The 12,955-nt window shown below is 62.3% G+C and overlaps 1 protein-coding gene across 3 annotated transcripts in view; it reads right to left on the bottom strand.

Moving 5' to 3' along the window:
• INPP5A (inositol polyphosphate-5-phosphatase A) overlaps positions 1-12,955 on the bottom strand; it is a 158,784-nt gene that overhangs the window by 604 nt on the left and 145,225 nt on the right. For 2 of the 3 annotated variants that reach the window (XM_081572856.1, XM_081572858.1), the window contains exons 12-14: positions 8,867-8,940; positions 2,898-3,009; positions 521-589 (exon numbers count right to left, since the gene is read on the bottom strand). In XM_081572856.1, the coding sequence (XP_081428982.1) occupies positions 521-589; positions 2,898-3,009; positions 8,867-8,940 (255 nt within the window). Of the gene's footprint in view, positions 1-520; positions 590-2,897; positions 3,010-8,866; positions 8,941-10,797; positions 11,054-12,955 lie in introns of those variants that run through there. The other variant, XM_081572859.1, reaches the window with a different exon arrangement.

The following is a 12,955-nucleotide window of genomic DNA, read 5'->3' on the forward strand; positions in this document are numbered from 1 at the left end:
CTGGGTTGTGCGGGCGGCCGGCCTGAGAAGGGGCAACAGTGACCGTCTCTCCCGGGCCGCCGGGGACAGAGCACCTGTGGCCCCTCGCCCCTCGGGGGGGCTGCAGGCTGGGGGCCGCGCAGAGTCACACGTCCAAGGGTGGTCCCGGACAAACTGCGCGGTTCCCTGAAGCCGGGCAGTGACACGGACCTCTCCCCCCACCCAGGCGGCAGGGGCAGAGGCCGGTCAGACGCTCGGGCGCAGGCCGGAAACAGCCCCCAGAGTGACCAGGGGACACAGTGTCCTCGGGCAGACACGAACACCGTCCAGTTCTGTTGTGACCAGTCTCCTGCCTTCCATCTACCTGCCTCACCACCCCCCTGCCTACCTACCTGCTGGTGCTTTATTAAAAGCAAACACAGACTGACTCGGCCACGTCTGTGAAGCCGGACAAGGAGGCAGAGAAGGGGTCAGGAGAAGCACCCCGGCCGCCCCCCGCCCCCCGCCCCCCGCCCCGGGCGGCAGCCGGGCCGGTCGTCACCTTGTGGTCTCCCATGCAGACGCTGGGCCCGATGTGGTCGTAGGTGACGACCTTCTCCTCGCTCTCCGACTGGGAAAAGCAAACAGAGGAAGAGATGTGGGAGGCAGAAACGGGGGGGCTTCCTGGGGAGCAACAGAGCACCCTCCGCCACCCTGCCCACTCTTCCGTGGGGCTCCAGCCGGCTCAGAACTGCCAGTGAGTCGCTGGCCCCCAGGACTGAGCGGCTGGAGGCGTCTGGGAGGTCCAGGCAGACTGGGCGGCACTTGGCCCCTGCTCGTGGGGTGGGAGGGCTCCAGCCTCGGGATGGCTTCCTCGGAGGCTGGAGGCAGCCTTCCTCGGGGGCTGGCATGGCCTCTGCTCACGGCCATCGGGGCAGAGGGGAATGCTCTTTCCAGTTGTGCCCCTGGCAGCAAAGAAGCCCACCTGGTCTCCGTTTTCCCCCTTGGCATTTGTTTTTGACCCAGAACTCTCTGTTCAGAGGAGAACAGACGCCCCTGAATGCCACAGGGCCGCGCCCAGCGGCCACTAGAGCAGGGCCGTGTGCACAGGCCTCCCGCCCGCCAGCCTGCGGCGGCTGTGCTGCTGGCGGTCAGTTCCGGCTCCAGCTGGGCAGGGCTTTCACAGCCGCAGCTGAAGCCTCTGAGACTATGAACTGAATTATCCTTAATGCAGTAGGAAGCTTCAGGTCAGCTTTACTTTCCAGCGTGGTCGCCTGCCAGGAACTGCGACAACAGACCCCCTGCACACCCATGGCGACCACAGCGCCTCCCTGGAGTGGGAAACATGCATCAAACGCAGCGTGGTAATTTACAAAGGCAGCATAAAATTGTGGCTTTCCAAGCGCATAATCGAGAGACAGACAAACGAGTCACAGCGCGCCCCGCACGCCTCCCTGCGCGTCCATCACGCGGCCGCCACACCTCCCTGCGCATCCATCACGCGGCCGCCCCCTCCGTGCTCGGGGCGGAAGCAGAACCGACATGACGCGGAGCTGACCGAGCATGGCATGATGGATGACGCCGCGGAAGCGCGGCAAGGCGGCTGCTGGGCCAGTGATGCCCGCCGCCGTGGGAGCCCCCAGGGGAGGGCCCGCTGGGGGAGCCCCCAGCCAGGAAGGCTCCGGGCCCTAGAGCAGAGACAAGGCCACGCGTGGGCGGCGGTCTGCCATCTGCCTTCCTGGATGCTCTGCAGCCCTGGGCGCTTCGCAACGGCAGGCACTTTGGCTGTCCCGGTGGCTTCACCACAAGATGCTTCTTCCCTGGAAGACGACCCTCACCTCTTCTCTGCCCCGAGGCGCCCGCTCTGGCCACAGCCTGGGGCTCTGCTGGCCCAGTGCGCTCAGAGCCGGCAGGTGTGGCCCACCATGTCCACTGTCCATTCTGCTTCCTCACGCCCCATCGCGGAGCCCCGTGGGCAGGCCCGGCAGGGAGCACGGGGCTGAGTCTGAGGCCACACGTGGGTGCAGGGTCTGTGCGGTCAGGCCCCATCTGTCCCGTGTGGCTCACCTCGTGAAGGCTGCTCGTGGGAGAGCCCACGGTCCGTCCTCCATGCTGGACTCTGGGGGCCTGCCCGCCAGCTGTCCAGCTGGCCCCCAGGCCCCATCACGGCGCGCTCACTGCAGGCGTCCCCCCCCAGCCCGGTCCAAGAGGTCTCTCCCCGGGAGCTGGCCACAGTAGGGCGTCCAGGGCCGCCTGCCCTGGAAAGGCCAGCAGGATCTTCCGTAGGTGGCCACTGGGCTGCTGGCAGGGGACAGTGTGAACCTGGCCGGTCCCAGAACCTCCACCCTCCCAGCTGCACCTCTGGATGAGGGTTTGGGGCCCGGGGTGCAGACAGGAGCCCTCAGAGCAAGCGCAGGGTCTGTGCAGGCTGGTGACCAAAGCCCCAGGTGCCCTGGGTTGGGGTTGGGGGACCACCTGCCCCTTCCTAACTGGCTGCCCACATCACTCAGAGGCCGGACTGCTGCCCTGATGAATCAATGCACTTCATTATTGTATTTTTTCACTGATGACGTTGACAAAACCAGTGCAGATATTGATTCTTGAGAGCAGTCCTTTCGTGTTAAATGTAGGCATTGAAAACCCCAGGAATGGAGAGGCTACAGGAATGGGAGCACCCCCCACCCCGGCTCCGCCCCAGCACTGCGCGCAGCCTCCAATCCCTGGCGTTTGTGTGACTCAGCTCAGATTTACAACTTAAGGAAAAAGGACGACTTCACAGCTCAGGAGCTCTTTCGAGGACAAGAGCCCATTGACTTCTCCGAGCACACAATAAACTGAAACGACTCCCGACGCCCTGGCGACCAACCATTTACGCTGGTTTGACTCCAGAACCTGGGCTCCATCCCAGCCCCCCAGCCGGCCCCCCAGGCCTCACTCACCCTCAGAATCAGCTCCTTGGCAGAGGGGGACATGAGGACGCGGTCACACCAGGCGGGGCAGCGGGTGTTCATGTATTGCCGGCCCTGGCTGGAGTCCTCGCTGTATGGGTAGCTGGGGAGACAGGACAGGGGCGCGGTCAGAGCTGCCCGCCGGCACCCCCTCTAGCTCCTCCTCCACGCGGGCCCCGCACCCCAGAAAGGCCCAGCCTGTCTGGGGGACGGAGAGGTGACAAAAGCTTCCAGAACCGAGTCCCGCACTGTCCCTCCCGGCACTTCAGATAAACCCCCCAAAGACGAGGCTCGTCTTCTCAACTTGGTTTTGCTCCTGGACGCAGCCTAAAGCACAAATCTGCAAGACGCCTATGGTCAGCTGGCTGACGGACCCTGTTCCTTCCCCCTCAGCACTTGCCCTGTGCCCCCGTGTGTGGGAGCCCTGGACCAGCTGGACAAACGTCCCAGCCGGGCACATAGCCGCCTTGGTCAAATATCACCATTCTATATTTATCATTACAGACAAGAACCTACACATGGTCCAACTCTGAATTAGGGACCACAGAGAAGTCCAAGAAGCGCTTCCTAATCTTTAACATAAAGGTGAATGTGTCCGCTGCAGAGAGTCCTAACCTTTAACATAAAGGTGAACGTGTCCGCTGCAGAGAGTCCTAACCTTTAACATAAAGGTGAACGTGTCCGCTGCAGAGGGGCGGCCCCCGCTGGCCCCATCTGTGTGATGCATTCTGTCCCTGTGTTACACGCATTTTTGTTTTTCACAAAAGTGAACCCTGGAGCTTTTCCCGTAGTAATTTGTCCTGTAAAAGCATCTCTCCCCACGTGGAGTGCTCGTCCATACTTGGGAAGGGATGAATTCCTCTGGGGAGTTGGACGCTCTGCCTGGGCGGAGCCAGGAGGCGTGTGTCTGCCCAGCGGGTAGGTCACGGTCGCCCCGAGGCACGCAACCGGCAGAGCCTCTCGCAGAGGGCTCAGCAGCCCACTTCCAGCCCGGGCACCTGACCACAGCCAGCCGCCCGGGGCCCTGCTTCCCGTTTGCTCCCAGACCCGTTTCAGCAGCAAACGTCTATCCACTGTTGGAGGCGTTTTGGTTACTTCCAGGTTTGGGGAGCTCTTGGCTGTGATGGGTGTACCCCCAGGGGCCCAAGACCCTGTTGGGGGCTGGAAGGTAATCTCTGTTCGTGGTCACACAGACATGCTACCTGCTGTCACGGTGCTGGCGTGGCCCCGCCCACGCCACACAGGCAGACGCCACAGGAATGATTCCTGGACTGGATCTCGAGCCTGTGAGACCTGGTTTAGGAGTTGGTGGGAGGAGTGGGGAGCACATGTAAGGTGGGACCCTCAGACCTCAGGAAGGGAGGTTTGGAAGGGGCTGTCCTGAGGGCACGGGTCTGGACAGGGCTGCGTGCAGGGCGAGGAGAGCCTTCCACGTCATGGGAAGCCGCTGCTGCGCCTCAATGGGACAGCCTGCTAAGCCGTCTCACTCTCACACCTTGATCTTTGTTTTCAAGCCAATGACAGTGTGACCTGGAGTGTGTTCACTGCTGGGATGATGAGGGCGGAGGTGCAGAGAGGCTCTGAAAACCAGGTGTGCCAGCCAGAGAATGCCACTTAGTATTCCAAGCTGTCACAGCACCACCTGCCTGCTGGCACCAGTGATGCCCATGGCGTGTAATTCCCTGGATGACAGGCTGGATGCCCTGGGGTGGCCACTGTCCCCCACCCCCTGCCCCAGGAGATGCCGAAGCTGGGCAGCCAGTGGAGCACAGGCCGTCTCCACAAACACGGAGAGCCCGCAGCCCCGGAGCCCATGAGCCTCTGTCCTGACCACCCGGCCCAAGTGGGAGGAAAAGCCACTTTCACAGAACAGTTGTGAGGATGATGCAGGCCTGGGGAGTGTGGAGAGGAGCTGGCACGGCCCTTCTCTGTGACTGAGGCCACGTGGACAAACCCGGACGTGGTCTCCCTTCCTGGCCAGCGCTGCTTCTGGACGGATCCCCCGGGGCTCAGCCACGACAGAAGCAGCGGAGCCCGGAGGTTCCGCCTTTTAACTACAAAGAGGGGAGCGCGGTAGAGCCCAGGCACAGGGTGCCCTGAGCTGGCAGATGTGCCCGAGGCATCCCCCCACACCTGGCAGCACATCCACCAGGTACATACCCACCTGGTACACACACACCCAGGTACACAGCCTCCAGGTACACACCCGCCCAGGTACACACTCACCCAGGTACACACCCATCCAGGTACACACCCAGGTACACAGCCTCCAGGTACACACCCATCCAGGTACACATCTGCCCAGGTACACACCCATCCAGGTACACAGCCTCCAGGTACACACCCGCCCAGGTACACACCCGCCCAGGTACACATCCGCCCAGGTACACATCCGCCCAGGTACACACCCATCCAGGTACACACACACCCAGGTACACATCTGCCCAGGTACACACCCATCCAGGTACACATCCGCCCAGGTACACATCCGCCCAGGTACACACCCATCCAGGTACACACACACCCAGGTACACACACACCCAGGTACACATCCGCCCAGGTACACATCCGCCCAGGTACACACCCATCCAGGTACACACCCGCCCAGGTACACACCCATCCAGGTACACACCCGCCCAGGTACACACCCGTCCAGGTACACATCCGCCCAGGTACACACCCGTCCAGGTACACACCCGCCCAGGTACACACCCATCCAGGTACACACCCGCCCAGGTACACACCCATCCAGGTACACACACACCCAGGTACACACCCATCCAGGTACACACACACCCAGGTACACACCCATCCAGGTACACACCCACCCAGGTACACAGCCTCCAGGTACACACCCGCCCAGGTACACACCCATCCAGGTACACACCCACCCAGGTACACAGCCTCCAGGTACACACCCACCCAGGTACACAGCCTCCAGGTACACACCCATCCAGGTACACCCGCCCAGGTACACACCCATCCAGGTACACACCCTAGCCATATACACAGGTAACACTCCCAGGGAATGCATATACCCAGGAAGCACACATGTATACACATACACACGAGTTTGGTACCACATGCTCAAAAACTCATGAACACATCATGCACACACCCCCACATAAAAATCTACACACATGCCAATACCTGTCTGCTCATATGTGAACATATGCATATGTACATGTGCACACGGAGCTCATGCACACACATACCCATACCTGTGTACAGGTATGCAATGCATACCTGTACACACTCATGTATTCACATGCACACACCACACACAGGCCCATGTATACACGTACCCATGCACATGTGCATACACAACCCACACCCCACACCCACAAGACACGCTGCAGACACCCATGCACATATACCCACATATCCACATCTGTACCTGTATAACCATGTCTGCATACACACATGTACATCCACACCATGTACATACACTCACACCTGTGCACACCCACACCCATGCACTATGGATGCCATATGCACACATGCAGACCTATGCACTGCACAAACACATGCAATTAGTCTGTAACCCAACCACATATATCCTACACACACAGCCACACAAGTACATACCTGCACACACATGCACTCACACCCATCACACGTACTGACACAGTGCACACAGTGAATACACCCATGCACAGTCCTCTGTGCACACACCCTACACACGTGTGCACAGGAGCTCACGCCTGCACCCACACAGGCAGCACTCCTGGGATCTTTATTTTCTGGCAGTCAGTGAATACATTTGGGCACCAAATGGCCAGTTTCGAACCACGTCCCCACAGCTGCTTCTGTTCCCAGTGTTGGGACAGCTCTCCAGACACGGGACTGTGAGTGCTACCCAGTGGTCAGGAACATGGTTTTAAACATGAGGGAACAGAATGGAGGGGATGGGTGTGACCCAGGCGCTGGAGGAGGGGGAGGTGGGCAGTGGGGGAGGCGTGGGTGGCCCCAGAGGTGGGGGAGGGATTGATGACCCGTGCAGCGGGGTGGAGTGGGTGAAATGGGCAGTGGCCTGGATGGCCTTGCCTTGGAGACTTGGGCTTTGCATGCAGGCTGGGAGGTCAGGGGCTGTGAGCGGGGACCCTCAGCTCACGGAGCCCACAGCTTAGTCTGTAAACAGTGCCCTTTCCCACCTCAAAGGACCTGAAATGCTACTTCCCAGTTAAATGGAGAAAGTCTGACCCTTAGACCGATGGGCCTCCCAGTGTCCCCCGCCACCTGTCCCTCCCAGACCGCCTCCCCTCACGGGGCGGCCCTGCCTCCAGCCAGAGAAAGGTCTCTGGCTGAGACGTGCTTGCAGGGAGGGGGTGCCGTCCCTGGAGAGCTGGCATGGCCCTAACACACCGGCCAGGTCACAGGACGTCCACGGTTCCAGGACGACGGCAAGACGTCTCAGGCTGTTCTCCCGCCGCACGAGCCCGTCAGGCCCGAGGCAGGTGAGCCCCAGAGGGCAGGTGATCTCCGGATGCCCACAGCATGGGCACCGCTCTGGAGTTCCTCCCACTTGGCACCAAAGTAGCCCCACCCCCAACCTACTGGCAGGATCTCACAGGCCAGGCCACGCCCCTCCTGGGGGCCACACCCCTTCCGGGAGCCCACCCCTGGGGCCTGTGCAGGCCGACTGGTCCCTCCCAGCCCTGACATGCCTGTCTTTTTGCTGCCCAGGGGGTGGGGGCTCGTCCCTCGGCCACCGGAGCGGAGCACAAGGTCCTGGGGCTCCTGGCGGGCCCGTCCCCCAGCACCTTCTGCGCTCTGTGCCCGGCTGAACGTCCAGGCTGCGGGGTTTGGGAGAAGCTCAAAGACAGCCACCTGCTCGGGCTGCTTGGGACATGCATGTCCACAGGTCCTGCTCCTGGCTAGGGCCACAGCCCATGTGGACCCAGATCAAGCGGGAGAGATGCCCAGGACCTCTGCACCACCCCTGGGGGGGTGGGAGGAAACCAGTCCCTCAGGACGGCCTCAGCTTCCAGCGGTACCTGGTGGCACACGTCACCGCACACTTCATGTCGTTAAGTGTCAGAGCCCGAGGACGACGCGGCAGGGCAGCCTGCTCGGGCCCGAGCTGCCGAGTCATGGGCTCCTGGGCATCGGAGCTGCTGCTGGGCACCCATCAGGCCCCGGGGGCCACACCCCTGCTTCTCTGGCCCCTGGACCTCCAACACTGGTCTGGGCACTGACGGTGAGCGGCAGGCGCCTGGCCACCTCAGCCAGCCTGGACTCATAGGGAGTCCTGGGTCCAGTGGACCTCTGACCTCTGGAGTGAGGCCCAGGAAGCAGGGTGAGCTTCATGGGGAGCCCGGAAGGACCTCTGACGTGGATCTGACGTGTTTACCTCCCACGAGGCCGGGCACAGACAGGGAAGGGGGGCAGACGGCGCTCTCAGCCCCACCTGCAGCTGCTCCCAGCGTCCCACTCCCTGAGAACATTTCCCTGAACCTGCCCAAGGCCCATTTTCTCCCAAGTGGTAAGAATTCCCACTTGGCATCTGTCAAAGGACAGAGAAGGGGGGAGCAGCCGTGGGGAGCATCCGTGTCCTCCAGATGGGCCTGGAGTGGCTGAGCGGGCTGAGTGTCCTGGGCCATTTCGTAACCGGCTCTCTTTCCCCACACCCCCACCCTGCCCCTCTGCGGCCCCGGGCGGGTCAGGGAGGAGCTGCTATTGCTGCGGATTTCAAGATTCTGGAAACACTAGAGCAAAACACCACAAAAGCCCCCGCACCCGAGAAAGAGCCAACACCCACCCCCGACGGCCCCAGAAAGGTCCCGAGCTTGGAGCTGCTTCAGTGGCCCCTCGTAGGCTCCTCTGGGAGGCCGTGTCGGCACCGAGGAGAGCAGGCCGCGCCACGCTCTCCAGGCTGGGGACGGGGCGGGAGGAGGCACAGCGGGCACAGAAGCACGGACGGGAGGTTACCCGCGGGCCAGCGAGTGGGCGGTCCTTACCTGGGAGGGAACGAGATGTCCAGTTCGTACAGTCTGTCCTTAAACACAGACAGCTCTTTGTCGAACTCTAGGAGCTGAGGAAAACAAAGACAAGGGTCACTGGGGCTGGCGTTCCTGGGGGCGCCGGGCAGCCTGGGCAGGGACACCCTGACTGCCGACCCTGGCACCTGCCCTGCACATCACCCGGGCCGTGAGCAAGGGCCGCCCAGGCGTGTGGCCGGACGGTCCCGCGGTGCCCCTGCCTGCAGGCGCTGGGGTGAGGCCCGGTGCTGAACGGCTGGGGCCGCCTTGCCCCACTGAGGGCACGGGGTGTGGCCACGGCCGCGCTGGAGTCACTCCGAGGGGCCCTTGCCCGGAGGCAGAGTCCAGTAGCGGGGCCGCTGTTCTGCCCAAATGGAGCTTCACTCTCGAGTGCGGGCCTCACCGGGAGGACCGCAAACGGGACTGGCCGGATGGGCTCCTCAGAGCCACACCCACAGGCACTGGGCCTTCGGGAGGCAGGCCCTGTGGCCACACGTGCCCTGGGCACGTGGTCACCGCTTACGCCCTCTGCAGCGTGTGGAAGCGTGGCATTGCACAGGCCCCTGAGGCCACATGGTCCCCTCTCCTCCCGCTACCTCAGCCCTGTGATCGGCACGCCGTGTGTGCACAGCAACCCTGGGCACCAGGCTCTACCTGAGCCACCTGCACGCGGCCACCCGCCGGGCCCACGGGCAGCAGGCCAGCCCTCAGGTGGGTCAGAGGGAAGCAGGCTGGACACCTCCCGGCAGGAGCTCCTGGGGGTGATTACGGGGGTGGGGGGACCGAGGCTCCTTTTGCACACACAGGAAGCTTCAGACACAGCTGCCTGATCCCAGCGACCACAAAGCGCTGGCCCTGCCTGGTGAGGCTGGAGGCTGGGTCCCACAGCTGCCACCCTGAGCCCACGTCTGCTGCTAAGAGGCATCAGTGGCAAACCTTGCCCCTCTCAGCACCCATGATGGCCCTGCTGGGAGCCTAGGGGTGCAGGGCCACAAGAGGAGCGCAGAGAGGGTTTGAGGGGAGGGGAGGCACAGGGCGGGGGCTGTGCGCAGGTGGGGGCATGGGGCCAGAGCCCCTCAGCTCCCAGGCACAGGCAGCCTCCTGCTCCCACCTCCAGAGAGCAGCCGGGGCCAAACAGCTCCCGGAAGATTCCAGAGTCGGTGTCTCAGGGTGCCTGGGGTGGGGAACAAGTCTCCAGGAAAGGCAAAGCATGAGCGTGGGGCCTGGACCAGCTCTGAGTTCACACAGGTTTGCACATATGTGTGCCTGGAGACACCCTCACAGCATGCTCGCAGGACGTACACCCTCAGGGAGGCGGCAAGCGTGTCATCCACAGCCTTCCGAGCGTGAATGCCCAGCCTTCACAGCTCAGGAGGACGACGGCCCTGACCCCCGTGGAGTCCGCCACCATCGCTGGCTCATCACCCCCAGAGGCCGCTGCCAGCATCCTTCTGTGGGGGGTCTGGCGCTCGGGCTGCTCTCAGTCTTGGCAGTTGGGGTCCTGCTCGGGACGCCCCGAGCTCTTGAGGACAGCGCCTTCCACCCCCGCCAGCTCCAAGCATCCCTCCCATGTCCCGCCCACGACCCGCTGCACGAGCACCATGCCCGGCCGGCTCCGTCCGTCCGGACACTCCGCTCCCTGGGGCAGATGCTCCCGTCCGTGGCTGCTAAGAGAGCCGCTTATGTGTCTTCACCTGCCTGGATTTTTCAGGGTATGGTGTTTATATTTCTGATTCTTTCCTGTTTCCTTTCAATCGTCTCAGAATTTTTATCAAGCATTCCATGATCTGACCTCCTGGACTCTCGCTATCGTGGAGGGCTTCCTGCTCGCCACACACCTGCTGCCCTCGGGGCTCCGCTCCCCGCGTCCGCAGGAGGCCGGCACGCGGTGTTTCAGGAATGATACTGCATTTCTGCTGAAATGGTAATCTGTATCTGTTTGAGATTTTTCACAGCCTGATAACCAATTTCACATGTATCTTAAACATTCTTCTTGATTACAAAGTGAGGAACAGCGCAGGGCGTGTGCGGACAATGATGAAGCGGCCGGCCGGCCGTATCTGTCAGGCGCGGTCCGGGCCGCACACCTTCCTCTGCTGCTGCAGAGGCGCGGCGCTGATGAAGGGAAGAGGCTGGAAAATCGATGCGGCGGAGCCGGAGCAGGTGCTACACACACAGAAAACATCTCTATCCACCGGGCCGAGCACCGGGAACTCTCCCGCGCCTGCCCTGGGACAGCCACGGAGAATTTAATCTCTCCAAATCCTCACCAGGGCACTCCATCCTGCAGCCCTGACAGCCACACTTATAATTAATTATACAATTTCGATGGGAATATCGACTAAACAAAGCTATAAATCATAGAAAAAGTCAATAGGCATGGACACATTCAATCATGTCCTGGCCAATGATTACTACTCTTAAAATACAATAATTATTTTCAGAGCCAGCTTGAATTAAATTTCTGTCAGGCGGGAACAAGACCAGTGGTTGATCAAGGATGCGATGGACCTGGGGCCGCGGCCGAGCCGCACATCCATCCTGGTGGGTGTCTCACCCTGAAGGTGAGCGCTTGTCCGGAGGCCCCTGGGGGTCTGCACGCCCGCCTCCTGCAGCGGGCCCTGCACTACGGGAGGCGTGAGGCCTCCGCCTCCCGAGCTTCCCGACCTGACCAGGGGGCCCAGGGGCCCCCCAGAAACCCTCGTGGAGGCCTCATCTCTGCTTCGACTCCACCGCAGCCTTTCATCCTATGGGCAGACTCAAACTTCTCCCAGATATTCAAACTAATTTTCCTCCACCTTGAAAGAGCACAGTTTCACAGGGTAAATTAATAAGGAAATAGAAATTCCATCTAAGGCGATGTCTGTCGTTTCCAGATGGTGACACGCTTCCCAGGCAGTAACGGGGGCCAATGGGGGCTCTGGGCCCAGGGGCGTCTTGCCTCTACCCACCTCCCATGCTGTGGGATGCAGGAGGAGCCTACCTCCCCGGGACCCGGGGGTCCCAGGGGAGCCAGCTGTGCACGGGCCGTGGGCCAAGTGTCCAAGGACACCAGGTGGGTGGCATCGGCAGAGGAGGCTCAGGAGCGCCTGGGGCCAGGGTGCACCCGTGCGGCGGGGGAGGCGTGCTCGCAGAAGAGGGCAGGGCCCCCCCACGGTGGGCTCAAAGCTGAGCCTGAGCGGATGGCCATGTCACTGGGCCTGGCTGAGCTCCAGGCCGGGAGGGGACGGAGGGGCTGGGGTGCAGGAAGGAGGCGGGTGGGGGCTCCGGGGGGGCAGGCTCAGGTGGTGGAGAGTCCAGGCCCCGAAGCCAACGGACATGAGAGGTAAGGCGTCTCGGCAGGTGACGGGGGCTTCCCAGGGGCGGGCAGGCAAGCAGGGCTGGTGGGGGGGGGGCTCTGCGCAGGGACTCGGGACTGGCAGGGTCTGCTGGACAGCTGGACATTCCCCCATCCACACAGACGTGCCCTCCTCTGGACACCTGCAGACAGTGGACGCTGCTCGGGGAGCATGGAGCCCCCACGGGGCCTGAGGAGACGCGATGCAGAGGTGCTGCCCAGACCCCGCAGGTGACCGGCCGCCCAGGGCACCCGGAGTCGGGGCGGAGGGAAAGAGAGGGCCTGAATCTGCACACGGTTCCGGCCTTTGGGATGAAGACGGCCCTGAGAGGTCACAGTGGCCTTGGTGGGGTAACTGGGAGCTAAAAACGGGGCTGCAGTACAGACAGCGCCTCACCAGGGTGGGGGAGCAGCCAGGGCCTCAGGAGGTGGGGGCACAGTGGCACACCTGGGCAGGGGAGGCTGCCTGCAGGCATGGCTGACCTGCTGATACCACACGGGCACCAGAGGAATGGGTCAAAGCAGGCCCAGGTGACGTTCACACCGCGGGGCAGCCCCCAGCCCTCCCGCTGCCCATGTGCAGGCAGTCTGTGCAGGGACCTGCTCACAGGGGTTTGAGTTGCAGGAGTCTGTTCACGTGTGCTTCACTCTGCACATACACACGTGTGTACTTCACTACACACACACACACACACACACACACACACACACGGGTGTTGGTGGCACGGGAT

This window comes from Giraffa tippelskirchi, chromosome 2 (assembly GCF_054371585.1).
Source record: "Giraffa tippelskirchi isolate mGirTip1 chromosome 2, T2T-mGirTip1v1.2.pri, whole genome shotgun sequence".
Lineage (NCBI taxonomy): Eukaryota > Metazoa > Chordata > Mammalia > Artiodactyla > Giraffidae > Giraffa > Giraffa tippelskirchi.